This window comes from Culex quinquefasciatus, chromosome 3 (genome assembly GCF_015732765.1).
Source record: "Culex quinquefasciatus strain JHB chromosome 3, VPISU_Cqui_1.0_pri_paternal, whole genome shotgun sequence".
In the NCBI taxonomy this organism is placed as follows: Eukaryota; Metazoa; Arthropoda; class Insecta; order Diptera; family Culicidae; genus Culex; species Culex quinquefasciatus.
This window is the reverse complement of record NC_051863.1, coordinates 87,877,102-87,902,979: the sequence shown is the minus strand read 5'-3', so window position 1 is coordinate 87,902,979 and position 25,878 is coordinate 87,877,102. Positions and strand designations below refer to the sequence as shown.

At 40.5% G+C, this 25,878-nt stretch overlaps 1 protein-coding gene across 7 annotated transcripts in view; it reads right to left on the bottom strand.

Moving 5' to 3' along the window:
* Window positions 1-6,709: 6,709 nt before the first annotated feature.
* LOC119770455 (nose resistant to fluoxetine protein 6) overlaps window positions 6,710-25,878 on the bottom strand; it is a 241,576-nt gene continuing 222,407 nt past the window's right edge. For all 7 annotated transcript variants that reach the window (XM_038265403.1, XM_038265406.1, XM_038265405.1 and 4 more), the window contains 2 exons: window positions 7,007-7,324; window positions 6,710-6,943 (listed from right to left, as the gene is read on the bottom strand). In XM_038265403.1, the coding sequence (XP_038121331.1) occupies window positions 6,818-6,943; window positions 7,007-7,324 (444 nt within the window). In that variant the 3' untranslated portion in view covers window positions 6,710-6,817. The remainder of the gene's footprint in view (window positions 6,944-7,006; window positions 7,325-25,878) is intronic.

Here is a 25,878-nt window from a genome sequence, read left to right as displayed (position 1 = left end):
GCGACTTTCTGCCCGGGCGGGCCGGGTCGCGCTGTTCTTGCGCATCTTTAAGAGGTGGTCCAGTTTTCGAGAGACGCGTCTGGACCAATTTTGGGCGAGATTTCCAAAATAGTTGCAGTGTTGCAAATTTTGAAATCGGGGTTTCGGCCACTTCCGAGGGTTTTTTTTTCGCATTTCTGAGTGCGGCAGGCTTCATTGTTCCTTTTCTTATGAAATTTTGACTAGCTTTGAAAAAAAATGTTGGTTTCGATTTTGGACGGAAATTTGACTTTTCGAAAAAAAAAATCTCCGTTTTTGGCCTGAAAGTCGGTTTTAGGTGCGTTTTTCGGGCAATCTGGGCCCGGATTCGGATTTGGGAGACAATTTTCGACATAGTATAACCTACCGCGAGGTCGAGAAAATTCAAAATGGCGGCCTTGGAGCGGTTTGAAAATAAAATTTCCGTCAAAAATGGGCTAAAAATCTCGACTGCTCGGAAGAAAAATGCATTTTTGAGGGTGTTGCCGACATCTGGGGGTTTTGGGATGTTCTACTTTATTGTTCGCGTTTTTCTTGCGCATCTTTATAAGGTGGTCCGGTTTTGGAGAGACGCGTCTGGGACCAATTTTGGGCCTCCGGTGACATTTTGCGTCGGTCTACTTTTGTCTTTCAGAGAAGCATGTATCTCTGGCTAACAGATGAATTTCAAACGAATTGAGAGCCTGGAAAGATCCAACCACGTGTTGATGAACGGAAGGAAAAGTAACAATGTAGCAAACAAGAGAGAATCGAAGAGCTTGGAGCAGGGATTTTGTGAGTACCCACCTTTTGGTATGAATTCAGTCTGTTAGACAAATTTTAAGCAAACGGACATAAAACAGAGTTTTTAATCATTCTTAAAATTCTCGGGTGTGACAACAACCTACCCGGGAAACTCAGCATTAGGTCAAAAGAAAAACAAGTTGTTAATTGAAAGCCTGTAGGCATCCATTTATTGTAGCAGCAGTCTTATTTACCAAATGCTGATGGCCCTATACAATATACATACAACAGTTTCGAAATCTTCTGATTACACATTTTCTGCTTCGAAAAATCTATTTCATAAAATCTAGTATTAATGCACAGACATGCAGTTTTCTACATTAAATACTGGAGAGACTATATGATGAGGCGAAATATTACTGTTGCGACGAACGCGTCCCTCGTACGTCAGTGTTATTGTTTGTTATTGTTTACATGGTACCCGTGCTGTCGATTGGCAATCACGAAAGGAGAAAACTTTTTGAGCAAGCGTGCACGGACGTAGCTTGGACGTCAAAGGATTCGTCCGGCTGATAAAAAACACCTAAGAGCTGTCATATCAGGGTCCAAATGATGAAGTTTTAAGCATCAGTTGTTCTTTGAAACAGTAGTTTATAATAATTATTATCTAGATACTAAATTTCACAAAAGTGTAGTATGTTCAAAATATTGTTTCGCGATTCTGTCGTGAAACTACATTCTTTTCCTGCCATTCTTGAACGACGAAATAGCCTACTTTTCTGTACCAAAAATAACAGAATCGAATAGCAACATTTTTCAAAATAAATGCTGAAAAATTCTACTTTTCTGCACTGAAATGGGTGTTGAAAAGTTGAACTCTTCAGCACTTGTTTCGAAAAGTAACACTTTTCAAAAACAAAATTGCTTTAAACGATTTATTGACAAAATACATGAAAATTTGACTTAAAATTTAACTCAATGGGTGTTTTTCGGAATTGCAAAAAATGTTGTATGAAATTCGTTACAAAACTTGATTTTTCAGCACTCTTCGTATTTATCCAACGAGGTTCACCGACTCCGATACGACTCGTGCTGAAAAAATCATCTTTTTGCAACTTGTTGCATAAACTACTATTAAAGTGATTCCTACTTTGATCTTGAAAAGTCTTGTCGCTGGTTTAAAACCCCGGAGTAAAATTTCGCCTCTCCATATAGACTCTCTAATAAATACTGCAGCTTTCTTTGAGTTATGAATCTCAATCTAAACAATCAAAAAACGTCATGATTCGAAATCCGGACACTTAGTAGCATATCATTTTTGTTATAGCTGTTAGTTATAGCTACTTTCAGTTTATAAAATAAAATAACGTTCACTCGATAATAATCAATTCAATTATATTTCTGCTTAACGGTGCACATCAACCAAAGCTTTTGCATCCATATTTTTGTTACTGACATTTTAGTATCTTCAAAACTACGGGAACTATTTTTATTGATTCGATTTAGGTATTCAACTACTATAAGGTACTGTCTGTGTTTGATGTTCACCTGTATAGTTGATTTTTTTTCTATCGTGGTTTGTTTTCGGTTTTTTCATAAGTTGTATAAACCATGGAGCTGGATGGTCCCGTCGAGTGACTTGACATCATCCTCATTAATCTTAAAATGATTTCTAGAATTATGCACCTATACACTAATGTCCTACCGATGAAAATGTTAACATAAATACGCGTTTGTAAAAAAAAACATGCATTGACCTGTCATTAGGATGTAACAAAAATGACTTTTTGGCGGGCATTCAAGGGTTTGTTCCGATGGGCATACTAAGCCCAAATCCAAAATATGAGCTTGATTGAACGTAACAAGAGCTGGCGCTCCGCACTTCAATTTTAAAGGGGATTTAACCCGTAAAAAAAGATTTTTTAAAAAATGTCACTTTTTGAGGCATTTTGGCAACTAAAGCGTTTATTTTCAACATCGTTGGCGTGTAGGCCAGACCCTTGCGCATCTTTTGGTATATAACCCTGGAGCTCGGTAGAGACCTTCAAAGTTTGGCATTTTTTCGAAAAATCAGCCCCGGCAAATAAGATATGCGTCGCTCCTCGCGACGCCCGAGACGCCATTTAATTTTGTTTGGACCGATTAAAAAAAAAAATCCAAACTTTTAAGCTGTACCGACCTCCAGGGAGCTCCAATTTTCAATGTTATACCAAAAAAATGCGCAAGGATCTAGCTTACACGCCAGTGATGTTGAAAATAAACGCTTCAGTGGCCAAAGTGCCTTGAAAATTGTCATTTTTGGAATAAAAATCACTTTTTACGGAATAAATCCCATTTAAAATTCAAACGCAAAGCGCCAGCTCCTCCAATCAAGCTTAATTTGGAATTTAGGTTCAGTATGCCCACCGGAACAAACTGCCCGCCAAAAAGTCATTTTTGTTACACTCTAACCTGACATACTCCCTGATTATTGAACTCCATCAAACTATTTCTATTATAAGTCACTCGATTACACCGACTAACAAAATTTCTGCGCAGGCGTTCGAGGGGAAGCAAAAACTTTGGGGTCCTCAGAAAAACGTGCACTATTAATTTAAAAAAAATATTAGACAGGGCTGAAGGGGTTTTCTCCAAATTTTGTATGAATTATTAGTGAGGTTTGCTTCTCCTACATATTGCATGCAACAGCGATGAACCACCCTATTTTTTCTGTCTGAATAATCTACCACTTAAACCTGGTTATAGATTTTTGTAGGATTGTCCAATTTACTATTGTTGGGCCTTTCTGTTGATTTCGCACGCAAACACATATTGGGTGAAAGCGTGTGTCGACCAGCCGAAACGCCGTAACTCTTGTAGACCACCTTCCATAGGGACGTAGCGTTACATCGTACTGCCATCTGGTTTTTTAAGTGCAAAAGTGGAAAAGTGCTAAACAGCCCGGGAGCATGTTGACAGCTCCCATACAAACTGAGAGTACCCCGTTTTGTGGGCCCAGTGGGCCTAAGATGGCGGCCTTCGATATTATCTAGCCAAATTTTTGAAAATGGCGAATAGTTTAATTAAATATAGTTTTTGCCTTGTTTTGGTTTAAAACGACAAAATAAGCATTATGGAATCATTTTCTTTAAAAACTTGTTTAGAGATAAGCCACGTTCAAATATTAGTCTAGAACTGTTGAAGTAAGCGTGCCACAAAAGCCGTCACGAAAAAAAAGTTTGCTATGCAAATTTTGAGTTGTGTATTTGATGGGCGTACTCCGACGAGGCCCACTTGCCATCTGTCGGTGTATACGCGCAACTCACGAAAACTGTCATGTTAGGGGACGGTTGAGTGTTAAATCATCGTCTAAAAATATACGGCGTCCTATCTCGTTCAGCAAAATGAAGTCGATAAAGTAGTCGGTTTCGATGGAGAAAAATTGAAAAACATGGCACCAGGGATAAATACTAGGCGATTATTGCACTCGAAAAACGCTTGGAAGGTTGGGTCTGGGAGCCAAGGATTTGAACTCGAGTTTTTTCACAAGCAGAAATTTGCGTTGTAAAGCAACCGCCTTACTCGCACGGCTGCGGCTCCCCCAACCGCCCTAATTCTCCTTTGGAGAAAAACCATTCGGCTCTGTTTAAATATTTTTGGAAAATTAAAAGTGTGCGTTTATCTGGGGACCTTATTGTGTATGCTTCCCCTCGAGCCTGTGCTGTAGGGTGACAATAAAAAAAACAATCTCAGCGATTCCTAAGGCAAAAATAAGTAAATGTAAATATGTGAGCGTGATCGTGTTGTGTTACTTTGAGTGTTTTAGGTATATGAAAAAAAAAAAAATAATTGGATGTACTTGTGTTTTCATTAAATTTTGAAGGATTTTTTTTGTATTTCGGAAATGGTGACATGTAATCTGAATTATTTATGAAACGGCGTAATTTTATCTTTAAATTGAGTGTAACTAAAGAAAAGTCGTTGAAAGCCAGAAATCCATCATTTCAACAAAAAAAAAGGAAAATGTGTAAAACACTCGTAAAGTTTGCAATCTCAATATTCAAAAAATGTAAGATTCGACGAAAAAACAAAACATTTTAGCGAAAAACAATTAATTGAATGTACTTGTGTTTTCATTAAATTTTGAAGGATTTTTTGTATTTCGGAAATGGTGACATGTAATCTGAACTATTTATGAAACGGCGTAATTTTATCTTTAAATTGAGTGTAACTGAAGAAAAGTCGTTGAGCCAGCCAGAAAGTTTGCAATCTCAATAATAAAAAAATGTAAGATTCGACGAAAAAACAAAACATTTTTGCGAAAAACACTTATTGCAATTTTAATTGATTTCAGCTGATTGCACTTAAATTTCCATTGATATTATGAAGTATTTCAAAAGAAAATTCTATGCACCTTATTATTTGAGCCAATTTTTAAAAATGGGGAAGGAGAGGAGGGTTGGTCAACAAAAGCTTTGTAAAATATTTCCAACAACATTAATTCTCCGCAAGTTCGGAGCGGATTAACTCCTGCCGTAGTGTATTTATTTATTGTTATGTATTTGATCCCCGGTCCTAACCAGTCTCGTTACCGAAGAGGACCTAATAAAAATAAATAAGCGAATAAAAAAAACCTTAGTTCTCCGACACAGAAGAAAAATTATGGTAATATTCATCAGGAAATGGTTACAAAATGAATAGTTTTACTTCAGAAAATGATGAATTTTCATCAGTTTTTGATGAATATTCATCAGGTTCACATTTTTACATTTTTTTTATGTAATGTTGCTCAAAAAAGAGGTAATATTCAACCTACCAAATTTACAACATTCCAAAATTCAACTTTTTTTTTCTGTGAATTCAACATTTTGTCAATCAGATTCGTTATCTTGCTGTCATGAGTATGAATTCCGAGGGAAGTTTGATAGTCAAATCATAAAAATGGTCATTATGACTTTCAAATTCATATAGAATACTTTTGAATCTATTACAGATTTCTACCTTAGTCAAATTTAAACGTTTTATAAACATTTCCAAAAATGTATGAATGTTTTGACGATATTTACTAGTTTCACTCACATTGAATCGAGTGAAATTGTTCTTATTATTAAGATTTTTAAACAAAAAAATTGTTTCGAAAAATGAGGATCAAAATATTAATAAAATGGCTCCGCGGGCCACAAAACACCACCTCGTGGGCCACGTTCGGCCCGCAGGCCATACTTTGGTTACCCCTGGTTTAGGGTTAAGGGTCGCATTTTATCATTGAAGTTGATGATACAAAATCTTTTCATACAAAAACGTCTCCTTTAAATTGTTAATAACTCATCAGTGCTAAATCGGATCGTTTTACGGTCTGCGACAAAGTTTTTTGTCATACAATTTTGAATCGGGGGCATCTCTTACGATTTTCCAAAATTTTCATTTTTTCTTGTCACCCTACTGCGCAGTATTTTTTTTTGTAGTTCAGTGTTATTTTAAATTGTTAGTCGGTGTTGTGAAGAAGAGCTTTCCTCGCCTGAATGAATGGCGTGTACGTATTTGAAAACTAAAACATAATGATAAACTATGGTGTGAACAAGAAATGTCAAAAACCGTGTACGTTTTTAAATCGGCTTTGAGCAAAAAATTTTCGAGCATTGGCTGAATATAGCATTGAAATAATTAAAATCGAATGCAGGGTTATAAACTTGAATAAAACGGTTGATTGACCAACGATTGATTTAACAAAAGTTATGAGTATCGTGCTTTTTGGTTAGGATTCAGCCCTACTTTTGACTCTCCAACAAATAAAAGCACCACTGTTGACCAGCCTTTATGCGTTTTACTCTCAAATCCCGATGGTCCCAACTGTTGTCAATGGAACGGGGTCACTTTTAAGTTTGATACCCCTTTTACACGGAGTTCACACACACACACACACACACACACACACACACACACACACACACACACACACACACACACACGTGTAAAAAGTGACAATTCGTCACTTTTCAGTTTGACTTTGACCAACCAACGGGGTACAAACTAAAAAAAAAAATTAAACGAAAAAATGACCAACTACCACGGTTAAGTGTATCAAGTGTCGTGAAGATTATGCGTCTCTTTTCTTGTTAGATGACATGATTCTAAGCATAGTGACAACAGGAGCCTCGAAAGAAAGTGAAATTAGAAAAGCCAGCACATACGATGATGCAACTTGTCCCAAGTATAACGTCGTCTAAAATAAATAAACGGAATTAATCAAGTTTCTTTACATTTGTTGAAATGTATAGTAACGTACCAAACTGTTTGGAGACATATGAATCGGGGCATCTGATTCCATCGCATATATCCGGTTTACTATTGGATGTACCAAATAAGCACAATACGTCACTCGAGAAAAGGGATACAATAAAGGAGCTGATAGAAGTTTGTTGACCCAACCTCCATGCCCCGTTGAACAAGCAATGATGACCCAAGCACATGCTATAGCCCAAGCTGTGTGGCTAAGTGAACTATACGCTGCTGCTGCTACTTGTGTTAGAGTAGTATTGAATAAACCAAATAACAAATATAGTATCAACACAGTAGATATTGTCCATCCTGTTGAAACTACAATCTGGGGAGTAAAAAAAAGTTAGTTAATTTAAATTGTGAATTCTAACCAATTACTGTTTTTGTTCGCTTACAAGTTCTATATGTTAAAAGATCAAGCTGAGAAAAACGCATAGCCATAGTTTGCCTCACCGGAATAAAAAAATCAATTTGGTTTTCATTTCTCGATTAAATTTTCAAAAGGCCCTATCTGCATAGGAAACCCATGAGGGATAGGTTGTTTTGAAAATTTAATCTAGATTTGTAAATTACAACCCTCTGGCACCACTGTAAATGGCTAGAACGTTTGACAGTCACCAAAACCTCGAAGAGCCCACGTAGTAGTATTAGTGAAGAGCCCACGTTGTTTATCGTGGACTCTTCACTAATACTACTGCGTGGGCTCTGTGAGTATAGCAGTATTGGTGTTGTTTGTTTGTTTACACCAAATCTTCAAGAAACATCACTTTTGTGTGTGCAAATCTGTTACGAAAAAGATGAAAACTGTTGCTGGCTAGTACTGGACCGGGGACTGGCCAAGTCCCGCTGTTGATCCTTCCGAACAACTCGCTGCAATCTCCGGCAGGAGTAACCGACCAAGTGCAGAAACATCCGTGATTCCGGTGATGTGGCGGAGCTGGTCTTTCCAAGCATCCTTCGGTAACCTTCTCCGAGGACTGGCCCACTCCCGCTGTCGACTCGCACAGGGAATCGAAGGAATCGCGTGCTTGTGTAGAATCCGACCTTTGTGGACTCACAAGAAGTTCATCGCGAAGTGGTCCGAATAAATCTGAACTTTAAACTTGCAAAACCATCTTCATCGCTACTTCGCGGGGCATTTATCCATAGTCTCTGGCGGGTAGGGTCCTTCGGGAACTTGTGTTTGGAAATCCGTCCCGTGTCGGATTTTCTTGGAAATCATTTCAACATTATGAAATTATACCTTTGTTTACCACGCGGTTTGTTTATTTTCAAATTTTGACAGCAAATGCGTTCTTCATCTTCTTTGTTGTCTTCATGTTCGCGTCGAACATTTAGGTTTCATAAACATGGCCGTCGTGACAGAGGGCTGGTAAATTATCAAGTTACAATGAGTTCATGAGTTCCGTCTTGTTACGGCAGGTCCAAAACCGCGTCATCATCTGCCCCGCGAAAGAAAAAAAAAACTCCGGCAGGGTAAAGAGATCTTCTCCGGTGATTTCTTGCTGCACCACATTATCGGTACCGGCATCGTGGTCAAACGATCGCTCCCATCCAGGAGGGATCGTTGAGTTGTCCGCAGGGGTTCCTTCAAACATTACGTCCATGAATAGGGGGAGGGAGGGAGGGGGTTTGAGACTTGTGACAACCAAGTATCTGACACGCATGCAGTTTCCTGAAGTCCCCACCAGAGCCGCTGTCAATATTGTTTACGCGTGGTTGTTTGGCCGTGTTAGGGTGGTCTGAAAAATGGCCATTTTCGTCGATTTTCGCAAAAACCATTTTTTTTCAAAAAATCATAACTCCTCGCCATTTCAACCTATTTCAATTGTCTTATACGCAAATGAAAGATGATAAGTTGGCCTTTCAAAGAAAAATAATAAGAAGTTTCAAAAATCTAGCCTAACATATGAAAAGGTCGAATGAAACTTTAAAATGCCGTTTTGACGGTGTCTGGACCAAAGAGCCTATGTCTGGAAATATTTTTATCGGAATCCCCGGACATTTTTACATAACATACTAACAAATGGGAGGAGTTCATTAACAGGATTCCGAGATATGATTTTTTGAAAATAAAATCCATGTTTTTCGACGCGCCGCGCGCAAAAATGGGAAAATGACAAAATCGGCAAAAAATCAACTTTTTCCACTAAAACTGCGATAACTTAAAAATTACAGCGATGACCTATACATGTCTGGGTACCAAAAGTTGCGTCTTTCAATTACGAAAATTTTGGTACCCAGACATGTATAGGTCATCGCTGAAATTTTTAAGTTATCGCAGTTTTAGTGGAAAAAGTTGATTTTTGCCGATTTTGTGTTTTTGCTCGCGGCGCGTCGAAAACACGGATTTTATTTTCAAAAATCATATCTCGATCCTGTTAATGAACTCCTCCCATTTTGTAGTATGTTATGTAAAAATGTCCGGGGATTCCGATAAAAATATTTCCAGACATAGGCTCTTTGGTCCAGACACCGTCAAAACGGCATTTTAAAGTTTCATTCGACCTTTCATATGATAGGCTAGATTTTTAAAACTTCTTATTATTTTTCTTTGAAAGGCCAACTTATCACCTTTCATTTGCGTATAAGACAATTGAAATCGGTTGAAATGGCGAGGAGTTATGTTTTTTTGAAAAAGTGGTTTTGCGAAAATCGACGAAAATGGCCATTTTTCAGACCACCCTAAGACGGCGTAGGTCACCCTAATGGCCAAACAAAAATACGGGTCAAATTATTTCGGCCAGGGAACCCCAGAAAAATTTGAGCCCGATCCGAGCACTTTTGTTTTTTCCATGCTGTTTTCGTTTTTAATATATATACAGCAATTCCCCATTTTTTGTAATTATAAGACGCAACTTTTGGTACCCAAACATCTATAGGTCATCGCTGAAATTTGAAAGTTATCGCAGTTTTAGTGAAAAAGTTTTTTTGCCAATTTCGTCATTCTCCAGTTTTTGCGCGCGGCGCGTCGAAAAACATGGATTTTATTTTCAAAAATCATATCTCGGAATCCTGTTAATGAACTCCTCCCATTTTTAATATATTATGTAAAAATGTCCGGGAATCCGATAAAAATATTTCCAGACATGAGCTCTTTGGTCCAGACACCGTCAAAACGGCATTTTAAAGTTTCATACGCCCTTTTCATATGTTAGGCTAGATTTTTGAAACTTCTTACTATTTTTCCCAAATAGCCAAACTAATAACCTTTCTTTTGCGTCTAGGACGGTTCGATACCATGTTAATGGTATAGGAAAGTGCGTGACAGGGGGCGGTGGGAATCACGAATCACGAAATTTTTGGTATAATATTTGAAAAATCCTCAGGAACTGTACGCTGTAAAGCTGCAGGAACGGCTACACTCGTAATTCGCTGAGGAGGGTGAGTATGGATGCTTTCTTTTTTTTTGCCTGCTCCTCGAGGCAGGCTTTGCGTGCGACGCATCCGTGGTAATGACCGGTATGGTTACCGCCACAGTTTGCGCACTTAACGGGCGACTTGGTTTGCTGTACGTTGTTCCTTAAGTTAGCCTTTCGTGGCAATGCCCACGTCTCTAAGGAACGGCGTGTGTTTCACCGCACTCCACGTGGCGGGCGGGAGGTTGCAGTTCAACGAGCCGTGGCCGAATTTCTAGCAACGGTGGCATTGCGCTGCGCCCGTTAGGTTCCTGGAGTAAAACCGCTACACAGCTAAAAAAGTAGTAATCCAGCTGCATGTAAAAGGCCTGGGTGTAAAATAAATATTGCATTATTCTATGCAATTTCATGTGATTTTACACTCTGAAATATGTATCCCATCAATATGGGAAACCTACTTGACCGAAATGTCAAGCTCATATATGCGTTTATCCTATCATCTTTCTATCGGTCTGATGGCCGAGAGGGCTAAGGCGCCAGCCCTTACTGTTGGTGCTGGGTTTGAATCCTGTCGGCTGCAACTTTTTTGTGTTTGCAAAAATTGTACATGCAGCGTGTAATATTAAGCGTTTATTTTGACGAAGGTGATGTGCATGCTTTTGCATGCGATTTTACCATCGGATTTTTTGCTGTGTAGTTTACCCAACAACCCGTCCAACGCCTTGTTCCGCCTTTGATTTTGACGGTGCCACGGTCGAAGTACAACAAGCACAGGGTGTTTCAATTCAATTCAATTCAATTCTTGAAACGTGTCCAAAACAGAAATTAGAGGTGGTCACGTTGCCTCGAATTAACTTTTTTGACGAACTCACTTTTTTCCGTGCACGTCCATCGTCTCGTCTGTAGTACTACACTGAAAATAGCCACACTTTTTATTCAAGTGCCCAAACACTTAAACGATTGAATAAAGCCATATCTTAGATTTATTTGATTTGTGTTTCAATTTCAATTCAAACCACTATCAAATTCAAGTGTCTGGGCGATTGACTTTTTGGTATTTTTTGAAACGTTATTTTAATTCGGGTGGCTCAAGCTTTCCAAGTGATGTGTTCATGAATTTGCCTCACTGTATTGACGAGGAAAACACTTGAAATTGATCTTAAGATCTACCCAAAGCAGGCACTATTCAAAGTCAAGGTCAAGGAAGACCCTGAATGGAGTAGGGTTCGAACGGGTTATATTGCTGAAACATATCTGCAAATTTCGGACAAGACGACAAGTGAGCGAGAAGTTTGTTTTCTTTTGTTCTCTTTCTTATTCACTCTTCACTAGGGTGCCCAGAATATAAGACTTTTTCTCAAAACCTAGCTCCAAAAGCTGATTAGTGTTCCTTGAGCTATTTTAGGACTGCTAGCCAAATACGAGCAAAATTGGTCAACATCAAGGTCAACATTTACCCTTTGATACTCGAAGGTGAAGTTTGTATGGGAAAAATCGAAAAATGTATGGAAACTCCAATTTTCTTACGGTTTGGTCTGCAGGGTGCGTTACTTCCATCCAAATATTCCCAAAAGTGAGATTCTTATTGAAAATTTAATGCTCTACAACTTTGTAGGACATACCTCGGGACATACCAAACCTGAAAAACTCGATCCTATATAGTTATTAGCGATATAAAAGCCATTTTTGCCATCCTCACTGAGGTAAGGCTGCTCTAAAAATGAACTTTTATTAAAAGCTCAAAAACCCACCTTCATGTATACAAATCGACTCAGAATCGAAAACTGAACAAATGTCTGTGTGTGTATGTGTGTGTGTATGTGTGTGTGTATGTATATATGTGACCAAAATTCTCACTGAGTTTTCTCAGCACTGGCTGAACCGATTTTGATCAAACCGGTCGCATTCGACTTGGTTTATGGCCCCATACATCGCTATTGAATTGTTTGAAGTTTCGATAACTAGTTCAAAAGTTATGTATAAAAATTTGTTTTCACATATATCCGGATCTCATTTATATGCATGTAAACGATGTCCGGATCCATCATCCGACCCATCGTTGGTTAGGTAATCGAGAGACCTTTCCAACGAGTCCACAACATTGAAGATCTGGCAACCCTGTCTCGAGTTATGACCACTTAAGTGATATTTATGTACTTTTTTTGAAGCCGGATCTCACTTAAATGTATGTAAACGATGTCCGGATCCATCATCCGACCCGTCGTTGGTAAGGTAATCGAGAGACCTTTACAACAACAAGTCCAACAAGTCCACAACATTGAAGATATGGCAACCCTGTCTCGAGTTATGATCACTTAAGTTATATCTGTGTACTTATTTTTAGTGGGTCGAAAAAATAGCTGAAATATGTGTCTAAACCGCCCATATTACCCATTGTTGGTAAAAAGTGAGGAAGGCATCAACCACATAGGTAGATTAAGTTTGTTTTGTATGAAATTTTTATTTTCGCCAACTTTAGGCTTGGGTATCAATGGGTTAATCTTAACCAATTTCGCTCAAAATTTTCACAGATGCTTAAAATAACCCAAAATTCGTTTTTAGCTTGTGGAGCAGGAGGTCATTTTTCTGGGCACCTCTTCACTCGTAATCAGAATCGTGTTGCCAATTTGATGAATAATTTTGAAAGTGTTCTAAATCAGCATTATAACAGCTATTGACTGTGCAGTTGAATCAGTGCTATTTTGCATTAACAAATGCTTTTGGGTGAATAATCACCAGTTGAGATGCCAAAAAAAAAAAAACTAAACTATTGGCACTACGCCCCCCGGGGCATGGCCTTCCTCTAACGTGGGATTTCTGCTCCAGCGCCTCTGACGAGACAGGAGAAACCGGGACCGACGTTTTACTTCACCATCCGATAGAAGCTCAGTGGATAAGGCGGGAATCGAACCCGCGTCTCATAGCATCATCGGGATCGGCAGCCGAAGCCGCTACCCCTGCGCCACGAGACCCAGTTGAGATGCCAATATCCTGCTTATTAATGACATTAGTTAGTGCTGGATGGTTACTAGGGTTATATTATGGTACAATTGATTGAGGGCTAGTTCCGCACTGAGTACCGCACTCAGGGCTGCCAAAGTGTTTCTTTGAAGAAACTCGCGCTAGTTCCGCACGAGTTTCGCCGCCATCTTGGAACTGAAACTCTAGTGCCGCACTCGATATTTTTCAGTTTCATGCGAGTTCCACGCACACTGACAAATGACGTTCGATTGAACCAAAACTGGCACCGCCGAGTGCGGCACTCAGTGCCTCACCGGCTCTTCAAACGAACGTACCAAAAGTGTACTGTACCTGGGACTATTTCTGAAGGTTACGTTTACTTTTTTACACGATGATTGCTATGGAAAGTGAAATCCTTTTTTGAATTTGCAAATAATGTTTATCATTTTTGACAATTTGGATGTTTGATCGTCATCGTCCGAGGGAAGATGCCAAAAATTTCAGCTAAAAACAAGGCTTCTCGATTCGTATTTGAATTCCGGTACAAACGGAACAATCGGTACGAACACTAAACCGAATCGTATACGAATTCCGTTTCAGAATTTGGATTGAGTTGACTGGAAGGCCGAGCGGATAGCAATACCAAATTGAAATGAGAGGAAGAGTCAAGTGATGTCGCTGTGAGACATCATTTTAGCGCGAAATTAATGACCTTGTTAAATTGATCTAAATTTTCCCATAGTTTCAGAGGAATTTGATAAAATACTCACGGAAAGGAGTTCCATCTAAAATTTAACAATTAAAATTATCTGGCTTCAAATTTGTGAAACAGTGATGTTTTTCATTGAATTAGCTAAAATTACAGGTAAATTTACCAACTTGGGATTGGTGAAACAGCTAACCTTGATTGCTGATTTGCTATCCAAAACTGACAGCCCAAATCTAAATGACAGGATTTTTTTTTTTACTGAAAATAATAGTGTTTCAGCACAATTTTGCTTACTTTTACCGAAAAGCTAGCTGGAACTTACAGCTTGGATTTTTTGACAGTTCATCAAGTCGAAATGTCTAGATATAGACTGGCCAACGTTTGACAGATTCGAACGAGCATGGCACCTAATGCCTTTTTTTTATTTTTTGTCCTCTATCTTAACATACAGGGGTTGGACAAAATGATCGGAACAGGCAAGTTTTTGTCAAAATTCAAATGCTCATAACTTTTCGAAAAATTAGCTGATTTTGATGATTCAAGAAGAAGGTGAAAGGGAAATTATTCCAGTTTTAGAAAATGGACCCGTTTAAGGGTACGGTCCGTGGCCACCGGAGATGTTCCGGATTTCCCGAGGTCATGTCAAAAAGCAAGTTTTTCTGCGGCGTGCCATTTTAGTTGTGGTGAGCTTTTATTTAATCAATATTTTTCCTGAAAGTACAACTAATAACCAGTCGAATGCAACCGGAAGCATTGAATTCTGTTGAAAATCCGCAGAGATATGGCCATTTCCGTAAAATCGGACCGGGAGGACACGTATTGGCCACAGTTATTATAGCAACTTCGATGAACCATTGCAATATGGGTGGCAAACTTCATGTTTTTTCATGGGCAAGTCTCAAAACACATTCACGAGTCTGTAATTGGCCAGGGTAATCTGTAGCAGGTTCCGGGTGCCCTGGGAAAGTGGCCAATTCGGGAAGTTGCACTTACCATAGCAATATGGGTATCAAACTTCATGTTTTTCATGGGCAAGTCTCAAAACACATTGACGAGTCTGTAATTGGCCAGTGGTAATCTGTAGCAGGTTCCGGGTGCCCCGGGGGAAGTGGCCAATTCGGAAAGTTCCACTTACCATAGCAATATGGGTATCAAACTTCATGTTTTTTCATGGGCAAGTCTCAAAACACATTTACGAGTCTGTAATTGGCCAGTGGTAATCTGTAGCAGGTTCCGGGTGCCCCGGGGGAAGTGGCCAATTCGGAAAGTTCCACTTACCATAGCAATATGGGTATCAAACTTCATGTTTTATCATGGGCAAGTCTCAAAACAAAACTACGGATCTTTAATTGGCCTCACTAAGTTGTAGCAGGTTCCGGGTGCCCGGGGAAAGTGGCCAATTCGGAAAGTTCCACTTACCATAGCAATATGGGTATCAAACTTCATGTTTTTTCATGGGCAAGTCTCAAAACACATTTACGAGTCTGTAATTGGCCAGTGGTAATCTGTAGCAGGTTCCGGGTGCCCCGGGGGAAGTGGCCAATTCGGAAAGTTCCTCTTACCATAGCAATATTAGAATCAAAGGGTCTGTAAATGGCCATAGTAAAGCAGGTTCCGGATGCTCCTGGGAAAGTGGCCAATTTGGAAAGTTCTACTTACCATTGCAATATGGGTAGGGACCATCCATAAACCACGTGGCCAAAAAGATTTGTTTTGGATAGAAATTGTCCACGAGGAGAGGGGGTCAAGGCCAAGTTTAATGAAGGATTATTTTTTCGGACATGCAAGTGAAAACTCGATTAACTTTGTTTTGGATTCTTAATATCGTGTTGGTCCTCCATCAGCAACAAGCACTGCCTCAACGCGCCGTGGAATTGAATCGTAAAGTTTACGAACGGTTTCAACCGGGATCTTGTACCACTCATCTATCAAAGCCTTCTCTAGCTCCTTAAGCGAGGAAGGAGGTGGAAATCGACTTCGAATTCTTGCCTCGAGAGTGGACCACAATGGCTCGATTATGTTGAGATCCGGTGATTGCGCAGGCCACTCCAGATGGCTGAAGTTTCCTTTATGCTCTTCGAACCAGGATCGGATTATTTTAGCCGTGTGGATGGGAGCGTTGTCGTCTTGAAAGATTCCATCTCCGTCTGGAAAATGTGTCTCCATCATCGGAAGAACCTGAATTCAAATAGCAAAAAATATGAATGATTCAGTTTTTGTCATGCTTCACTAAAATTAAACCTGGTTCTCCAGCACTTCCCGGTAGTGATCCGCCTTCATGGTGCCCTTGACGGCAGTTATCGGACCGACACCGTACCATGAAATTGCACCCCAAACCATAACGGAACCTCCTCCATGCTTTACGGTTGGCTTAAGGCAGTCCAAATCGTACGCTTCCTTCCGCCAAACATAAACACGTCCTGTTGTCGGGAACAACGTAAACGTCGATTCGTCAGAATAAACGACCTTCTTCCATTGGGCGATTCTCCAATCCTTGTGAGCCTTGCACCACCGATTCCGCTTCGCTGCATTGGCCGGCCTGATTAGCGGCTATTTGATCGCTGCACGCCCATGCATCCCCATTTTATGCAGCTCTCGGCGAACTGTGCGCGTAGAAACCGGTTCTTCAAGAGAGTCGTTTAAGGAAGCCGTTGCTTTAACTGCGGTGATCCGGCGGTCCTTTCTAACGATCCGTTTCAGGCTCCGCTTCTGGCGACTGTCCAGTTTCGGCTTCCGTCCGGTGCTCTTATCCGCCGTGGTCTTGCCTCTGGAGTACTCCTCCATGATTCGGCAAACTGTGGTTTTCGAAACCCCAATAGCTTACACGTGGCATGGATCGACATTCCTGCCTCTCATGCTCCGACAATTCGGCCACGTTGAAATTCAGAAAGAACCACCGCCATAACGATCCACACTAATCGACACTCAAAACTGATATGAAACAATTTCCTTGCGCATATTTTCAAAAACATAAACATGGAAGAAAGAGATAGAAACATGAAGCATATCCTACGAGACAAAAGAGCAGGCGTAAAAGAGAACAATAGAGAATGCTAAAAAAAATCCAACCAATTACAAGAATGCTTTCAGGCAATTTGAACATCAATCACGTAGAAACACTGAGTAAAAAAAACGGATAGGAATTCCGTAAATCCGGGGCTGCAAAATCGGAGTAAAGTTTTTTTTAGGAACCCGGAGTCGAAATCTAAGCCGTTAAATGCTGAGAGGATGGAGTCGGAATCGGAGATGCGTCCCTAAACCTGCTTAAGCCGGAGTTTGAGTAGGAGCCAGCTAATTTTTGACAACCTAATATCGACGTCGTCGTGCTATCTTGTCGCACCCGCCATTTTGACGTTCCGAGAAAACGCGTTTTAATGTTTGACCTTGAATAAACAAAAACGAGAGCACGCAATGTAAACAGTAACAAACACGTTTTGTTTGGCTGACCATTCTGTGCATTGTCCCGAAGTTTGGTTGAAGTTGGTTGCTGAGTCCCGATTTATAATTACAAATTTACGGTAGTCTAGCTTGTACGTGCGACAAACGCATCCTGACTTTCCTGGCCTGAAATCCCTTTGGCCTTTTGTCGCACTTACATCAATTTTCATGGAGTGACAAGATAGCACGACTAGATGGAAACTACTTTCATATGTAAAGTGACAAAAATGCACGGAGTTTTTTCGGTTTTTGTTGAATATCTCAGGATTGAAATCGAATTTTGGGGATCTGTGAAGGTCAAAAGGTGAGGCATTGTGAGCTGCACAAAATGGCGTTCTTAACTCAATTTGGCCCAAAATGCACGTACGACAAGTTAGCACGATGGCGACGATATGGGAGTTGTTGTCGAAGTTGAAGTCTGGATGGAATCAGAGTTGATGTCAATGGTGTCGGGTATTTATGAAAAGCTGGTGTCGGAATTTGCAACTACGGGTAGACACCAATGCTATGGTGTCGGAATGGCTGCAAATGCTACCCGACTAAAGCCACCCGGAACCTGCTACAGCTTACTTTGGCCAAATAACCCATATTGCTATGGTTAGTAAAACTTTCCGAATTGGCCAATTCCCCGGGGCACCGGAACCTGCTACAGATTACCACTGGCCAATTACAGACTCGTAAATGTGTTTTGAGACTTGCCCATGAAAAAACATGAAGTTTGATACCCATATTGCTATAGTAAGTGGAACTTTCCGAATTGGCCACTTTCCCCGGGGCACCCGGAACCTTCTACAGCTTAGTGAGGCCAATCAGAGATCCGTAGTTTTGTTTTGAAGTTTGATACCCATATTGCTATGGTAAGTGGAACTTTCCGAATTGGCCACTTCCCCCGGGGCACCCGGAACCTGCTACAGATTACCACTGGCCAATTACCGACTCGTAAATGTGTTTTGAGACTTGCCCATGAAAAAACATGAAGTTTGATACCCATATTGCTATGGTAAGTGGAACTTTCCGAATTGGCCACTTTCCCCGGGGCACCCGGAACCTGCTACAGCTTAGTGAGGCCAATTAAAGATCCGTAGTTGTGTTTTGAGACTTGCCCATGAAAAACATGAAGTTTGGTACCCATATTGCTATGGTAAGTGCAACTTCCCGAATTGGCCACTTTCCCGGGGCACCCGGAACCTGCTACAGATTACCCTGGCCAATTACAGACTCGTGAATGTGTTTTGAGACTTGCCCATGAAAAACATGAAGTTTGCCACCCATATTGCAATGGTTCATCGAAGTTGCTATAATAGCTGTGGCCAATACGTGTCCTCCCGGTCCGATTTTACGGTTGCATTCGACTGGTTATTAGTTGTACTTTCAGGAAAAAATATTGATTAAATAAAAAGCTCACCACAACCAAAATGGCACGCCGCAGAAAAACATGCTTTTTGACATAACCTCGGGAAATCCGGAACATCTCCGGTGGCCACGGACCGTACCCTTAAACGGGTCCATTTTCTAAAACTGGAATAATTTCCCTTTCACCTGCTTCTTGAATCATCAAAATCGGTTAATTTTTCGAAAAGTTATGAGCATTTGAATTTTGACAAAAACTTGCCTGTCCCGATCATTTTGTCCAACCCCTGTATACAGTATGTAAAAAAAGTATTTACACCACTTGGGCACTATGCACATTTTGTGATGAAACATGTAAAAATTTAAAGTTTGACAGGAACCTAGTACTAAGTTTTGTTCAGAAACTCATGCCAAACATTTTGCTACAAAAAGCTCATGAAAATATGATTTCTATAAAAAAGTTATATAACAAATACTATTAAATGCCCAGGTATTTAAAAACGTAGGTTTTAAAGAAAACCTAGATGTTTGGGTATCAAAAGATCGGAAATTTTATGCCCTTTCCGATTCCACATAGGTTGACTTGTGAATCGTGGATCGGTTCGGATGCCGGCGCAAAAGACCAAAGTCCAAACCATCCAGGGATGTAGCTCTGGGAGACCTTACTCCCGAACAAAAAGTTTGCAAAATTAAGTTTAGATAAGTTTTATATAGAATTTCCAGAGTTATATAAACTTTTATACTAAGTAGTTAGTAAACTTTATATTCAATCCAAATTCTTTTTTTAATCAGTCAAGGATGCCTATTTGGAGTTGGGAGACTGGATTTATGGTGATTTGTCAAAAAATAACATTATTAATTATTAATTATTATTAATTTTTCGAAATGTGTACATACTTTTTTTTGCACCTTTTTTATTTTCGTAATAGTATTTGTTATATAACTTTTTATAGAAATCATCTTTTCATGAGCTTTTTGTAGCAAAATGTTTGTCATGAGTTTCTAAACAAAACGTAGTACTAGGTTCCTGTCAAACTTTAAATGTTTTACATGTTTCATCACAAAATGTGCATAGTGCCCAAGGGGTGTAAATACTTTTTTTACATACTGTACCCTAACTGGCTCAATCAGCCTTGCCATCACGGAGTCGTGCGTCTATTTATAGATCTCGAGATCTAATGTTGTTCCCAAATAACCACAAGCATTAAATCTAAACTCTAAATTCACCCTAACTAAGCATTCCCGATGTTATGTCACTTTATATAGTATTTTAAAATGCTTTGAAACATTTGTAGCTTGAAACATTATTGCCTACTGTATAATGCCATATAGAACAGCCAATTAAACTGCCGTTTTACGGCGATATGATGTATACGCCATTGAGGTGATTTTGCTGTAGACATGATTTTCTGTTTTTGTTCATTTTTTCAATTTAAAATGACTAATTTAAGGTCTGCTCTATAGAAACTGTTAAAAAGTACAATAAAAATGTGGCCCCTACAAAATTTCTTGTTTTTTCCTATTCTCTACGATTTTGAACCACAAACATCATTTGGCCGAAAAATTTGGCAATAAAAAAATCACAACTTTTCCTGCCCAATCCCAGATACGAGATTTTCTTACAGAATTGGTTCTGTAAGAATCCTGCTAGACTGATTCTAGCAGCACTGTCAGAATTCTGTAAGAATTTTGCAAGAACTTTCTAACAGAAAAATACTGCTCACTGATTGGTTGGCGTTTTACCGGTTCAAATCATGTTTTAACAAGATTAGTTTTCACTCATTTTTTCAATTTCGATCACGTTTTTTCGCGAGACGAAATCTCCCCGCTTCCAGGCTGTTGGAAGGTGAAAATCAAACTTCTATTGTGCTGCTTTAGAAGTGGCAACACCGGATGTCCATCCCAGAAGTTCGATCTCGGAGTAGCTGGTTAAAATTCCATAGAGCTGGCGGACATTTTGGTTATCCTAGCTCCAAGGACAATCTGGAGATCCCGTCGGGAATCGAAACACCATCGTAGGTAAGCCATCACTCCCACAATTCCGGCATAAGTTGCGAATAGATTTTTTTTGGCATGATGGAACTTAACCTACTTTTCCGCTCTCTACAGGCATGGCTCTGCAGTTATGGCGACATCCAGACCTTGGATCTGGAGTCCAGTTTCTCTCTTCGGCATCTTGGCCGGGTTTCTTGGACATAATCAACAGCTACCTCCATGGTATATTAAAAAGTGATGTGACTAATTAAACCAGAAAATGAGTTGTAATCTAGGTTGTGATGAACACAGAAATAAATTTTGCTCGAAATAAAATTATTTGTTGCTTAAATTTATACAACAATAAAATTCCAACAAAATTCTAGCAGGATTCTGGCAGAAAATGTTGCCGTCTTATTCTAGCAAAATTCTTACAGAGTTCTAGCAGGATGGCCTGTCAGAATAGTTCTAGCAGCATTCTAGCAGGGTTCTAACAAAACCGGTTGCTTTAACCGGATTCTGCTAGAACCGGTTATTGCATTTGAGCTAGAATTCTCTGAGAATTCTTGCAAAGATCTGGCAAGATAAAGGCAGCGTTCTAGTAAGAATAATTTTGATCTGCTAGAATTCTGTAAGAATCCTGCGAGAACGTCGTGACTGGGATGATGTATGTATACATTGCTCGATCAAAGCTGGCTTTATTTTTTGTGCCAGCTATTTTGATAGCTGAGCGGATCCCATAATGCATTGTCTACGTGGATACTTTAAGGGGGGGAGGGTATTAGGGAGCGTTCTTTTATTACGTAACGCAGTTGGTGGGAGGGGGGGGGGGGTTGGAGGCCGTGTTACGCTCCATACAAAATTTTTAAAATTTGTATGGAAATTTGGTGTCGCGGGGGGGGGTCTAAAAATCCGATTTTTTGCGTTACGTAATAAAAGAACTTTCCCTTAGCGATTGTCTACGCTCCATAAACACATTTTTTGCATGAACAATTGTCCGCAAGGGAGGTGGGTGGGCCTAGAATTTTCAAAAAAGTGTCTACGTGGATGTGGATAAGGTGTCATCCATTAAGTACGTCACATTAAAATCAGCCAAAATTTACTCCACCCCCTTTGTCACGATTTCCCTATGCTTTTAACACGCAACGTCACGCTTGCTCAAAACCCCCCTCTTCCCTCAGAACGTGACGTACTTTATGGATGATGCCTAATGGACGTCTCCTTAAGAATTAAATCGAAATTATGTAATAAAATATTGCCCTGTCTTGATTTGGTCCCAAAACTTCAAATCAACATTCAAACAGTATTTAATTTGACTTCTATCAATTCTCAATGTATACCAGCCATGCCAGATATACAGATAAATCTGTATTTTACAGATTTTTCGATCCTAAAAATCCAAAAAATCTGTATATACAGATTTTTCTAAAATGGTTATATTTCAAAGTTTCAACAATTTAGTAATTAATTTATGCTTTAATATGATTAAAAAGCCTAAATCTGTTGTTATAATTTTTAAAATGTTTTCTATGGCTTCGAATTCGACAAGATACAGATAAAATACAGATCTATTTTCAAGAAAATACAGATCTCCCACAAAATAATCTGGCAACGTTGATGTATACATACATCATGATGAGTAAAATTGGCGTATACATCATAGTTTGTTTGCTTAATAAAATGGGCCCCAGAGCAGTTTTTTGAAAAATTCTTTCGTCATGAGGTAGCTTTTAAGATTCTTTATCAGACTGTACAATAAAATTGAAAATGTCCAAAATGGCGTATACATCATATCGCCGTAAAACGGCAGTAAAGCTTCAAAGCATCCTGCACAAAAATGTTTTGAAGCATTAAAGTGAAACATGGTATGCACGGGGTTGGGCACAAGGTTGATCCGTAGCGCATTGGATTTACTTCCGTAAATATTCCGTAAATATCGTAAATATAGGTAAATATTATTCACCTGCACGATATTCGGCACAACATTTTGTTCAGTGTGGATAATGACAGTTAAGAACTGTCACTTGTTTGTTTCCTTCGTTTACAAACTGTCACCACTCCAATATTTTTCGAGCATGAGGTATTTTTTCATTTGCGGAACCGATCCTCGCAACAACCTTCCCCGCAATCCACCAGCAATCTGTGCAAGAAGCCCAGTGCGGATCTGCGCTCCGACCCAGAAATTGCCGACAAGACCACCGACTGCCTCGGACTTGGGGTGAGTAATCCTCCGATCTTTTGCTTCATTTCTAATCGTTCCGGCTTTGCAGATTTCACCGGAAGTCGATCCGAAGGTGCGGATTTGCGCCGGCTGTGCCGAACGCGTCGACGCGCAGCACGCCTTCCGGACGCGAGACCTGCACTGCAACAGTTACGTCGAGAACGGGCTGGAGGACAATGAAGACGAGGAAATGTGCCGGTTCTGCTTGAAGGCGGATGGCGGGGCGGCGTTGGTCGATATGATTCCGGGCGGCGGCGGGAGCGTGGCGGATGAGCTGCAAACGGTGCGGGATTGTTTAGGGGTTGAGATCAACAGCTGGGACACGGTGACGAAGATTTGCAGGGATTGTGTGGGCGGTGTTGGCTGGACTACGGGAGGAATTTTCGCCGACGGCCGTGCCGGTGAAGCTGGAGGACTTGACGGATTCGTACAGCATTGGCAGCGAGAATGGGGAAGGGGGTGAAGGTTTTGAGTCGGACAGTTCGACGGCGGATAACGGGGAGAAGCGTGGGAAAAGCGGAAGGTCGCGGCACGGTCGCTACCGTGGATTGGAAGTGACCACGAGGATCGTAACTTTGACGTGCTGGATGAAACGGACGAGGCGGTTGAGGTGGTTTTTGAGGAATATCCGTTCGATCTTCGGTTGGTCTTGTCGGACGGGAGTTCGCTGTGGCTGTGTTCAGTGCAAGCTGCGAGATTGTCGCGTGAAGCTGAAGATTGATGCGAAGGGAATGTTGGCCACCTTCGGGGGGATCAATCGACAAGCACAACCACATGAACGAGCTGGACAAGCTGATGGAGTGTCCGGAGGGGGAAAGGGGTGGTTTAGTTTGACGGTAAGAAATTGACCACGCGTTGAGGCTACTCGACATTCGGGATGGTTCGCTGGGGCAATTCGTACGAATCAGCGGACGACGTCGCGAGTTGCGATTGAAAAGAGGGCCGATCAAGAAGGTTACGTGAGTAACGGGACTCAAACGTCCAAGTCTAAATGTTAGGACGGAGCGGAGGATGGAGTTTAAGCGAAGGTGAGGGCCAATAATGTGGATATTTACAAAATCCTCCAGTAGAAGGATCCCGCGCGCATCTTTAAGGTGCTTCGGCACATGGTCAGACAAATGACAAATTCGGCAAATAAAAACCGTATGCAACGCAACGCGTGGTCTCATAATTATGGTTTTTTTTTTATCATATTTAACAATACAAAATAAAATTAAGCTGAAACCACAAATAAAAAGAAAATCCAAGAAACTTCAATGTTCGTCTCTCATTGATAGATGATAGATGGTGACCAAATTAGGCCAAACATGCATATGCAACAGCTAGATGCGTCTGCAGCGTAGATGCGTGCAGGAAGACTTTTCCTTGGCTAGTGCAAACGCGTCCCGGACGAGCTTGGCACTGTATCCGATGAACATCTGCACCAGTTGCGGGCCGGCCAGGTTCAGGAAGGTCGACTTTGTTTGCGCCACACAGGTACCAGCCGAAAGCGTGCCACGTGCAGCTCTCCCTTCGGCGGATGAATTCCCAGGATCTTGGATATGTCCTTGTGCGTCATCGGCAGCACAACGGCCTCAATTAGTTTCTGGATTTGCTTGTCCAACCCGCCAAAGTCCGATTAGTGCTCGGTGGGCCGTTCGTCCACCTCCATCGCCTTGACGCGCGCGTCGTACTCGGCCGAAAGTGTTTCCAGGATGAGGTACGACGTACGAGTCCTTGTTCACTCTCATCGTCCGGCTTGAGCTTCTCCGGAACAACCAGGCAACGAGCAAAAAGTACGTCTGTCGTGTCGTCCGTCGTGTCGTAGTCTTGATCACGGGGCGCTTGCCCTTCCGTTGGTAGTCCAACACCACCACCGCACGGTCGTCTTCCGTCTCCTGCGGGTCCATGTTCAGCAGCTCGATCGGTTTCTACTAATCTTGGTATCCTGTCCCGATAACTCCTCGGGCGTGCCTTGCAATCCAAAAAATGTGGCCGGAGAACAGCAAAATCAAGGGATTTTGTTTTGTTTGTATACAATCAGCAGTGCGTGCGTTTGCGATGACAGCTGTAAAAACACTGAAATAAAATTCATAGAGGAATCGTGTATACACGTGAATATGGATGCACATACGGATCAACTTATGAAATATATGCAATATATTTGGAGTGACCACCTCGTGATGGTATGTCTTAATAGAGTAAGCCCAAAATGTTTCATAACACTAAATCAACTTATAAAATGCTTCAAAACTTTGACAGTTCTATAAATGTTTCAAGCCATTAAATCAACATTAGTGGAAGCAGTTAAAGTTTTGCGGGTTTGTTCCAAAACGTTTGTTTACGTTTAGAGTGAAACATATTTCTGCCTCCATTTTTTTTTGGTGAGTAAATATTAATTAATTATCCTGCTTCCAGAAGTGTTGACTGATTTCTATTTATCAGCAGGTCGTGTTCATCATGAGAAATTATAGAATCTCTGTCCAGTCAAGAACTTCAGCAGCAGACAAGGAATTTCTGGCCAAGTGATATTTTACGTTCTGTGTACACAGAAAAAAATATGTAAATTTACACAGCATGTAATTACTGTTTCTTATGTAAACTCACTCAATGTAATGTTGAAATATTATGTAAAGAGTAAAAAGTCATGGAAATTACTCCAATGTAAATCTAAATCTAGTGTAAATCATAAATCTAATGGAAACGTTGAGCATGGAAACTCAAATCTGATGAATTTCTACCCGTGTTCGGCTTCCTGTAAATTCCTATTTAATGTAAATCATAAATCCAATGTATTTCTGCCAAACGTTGACTTCAAAACTACCCAAACTAAAAATAGTTATATTTGGTTCTCTTTCTATCGCTCTCATATTTCGCTGGCCCACTGC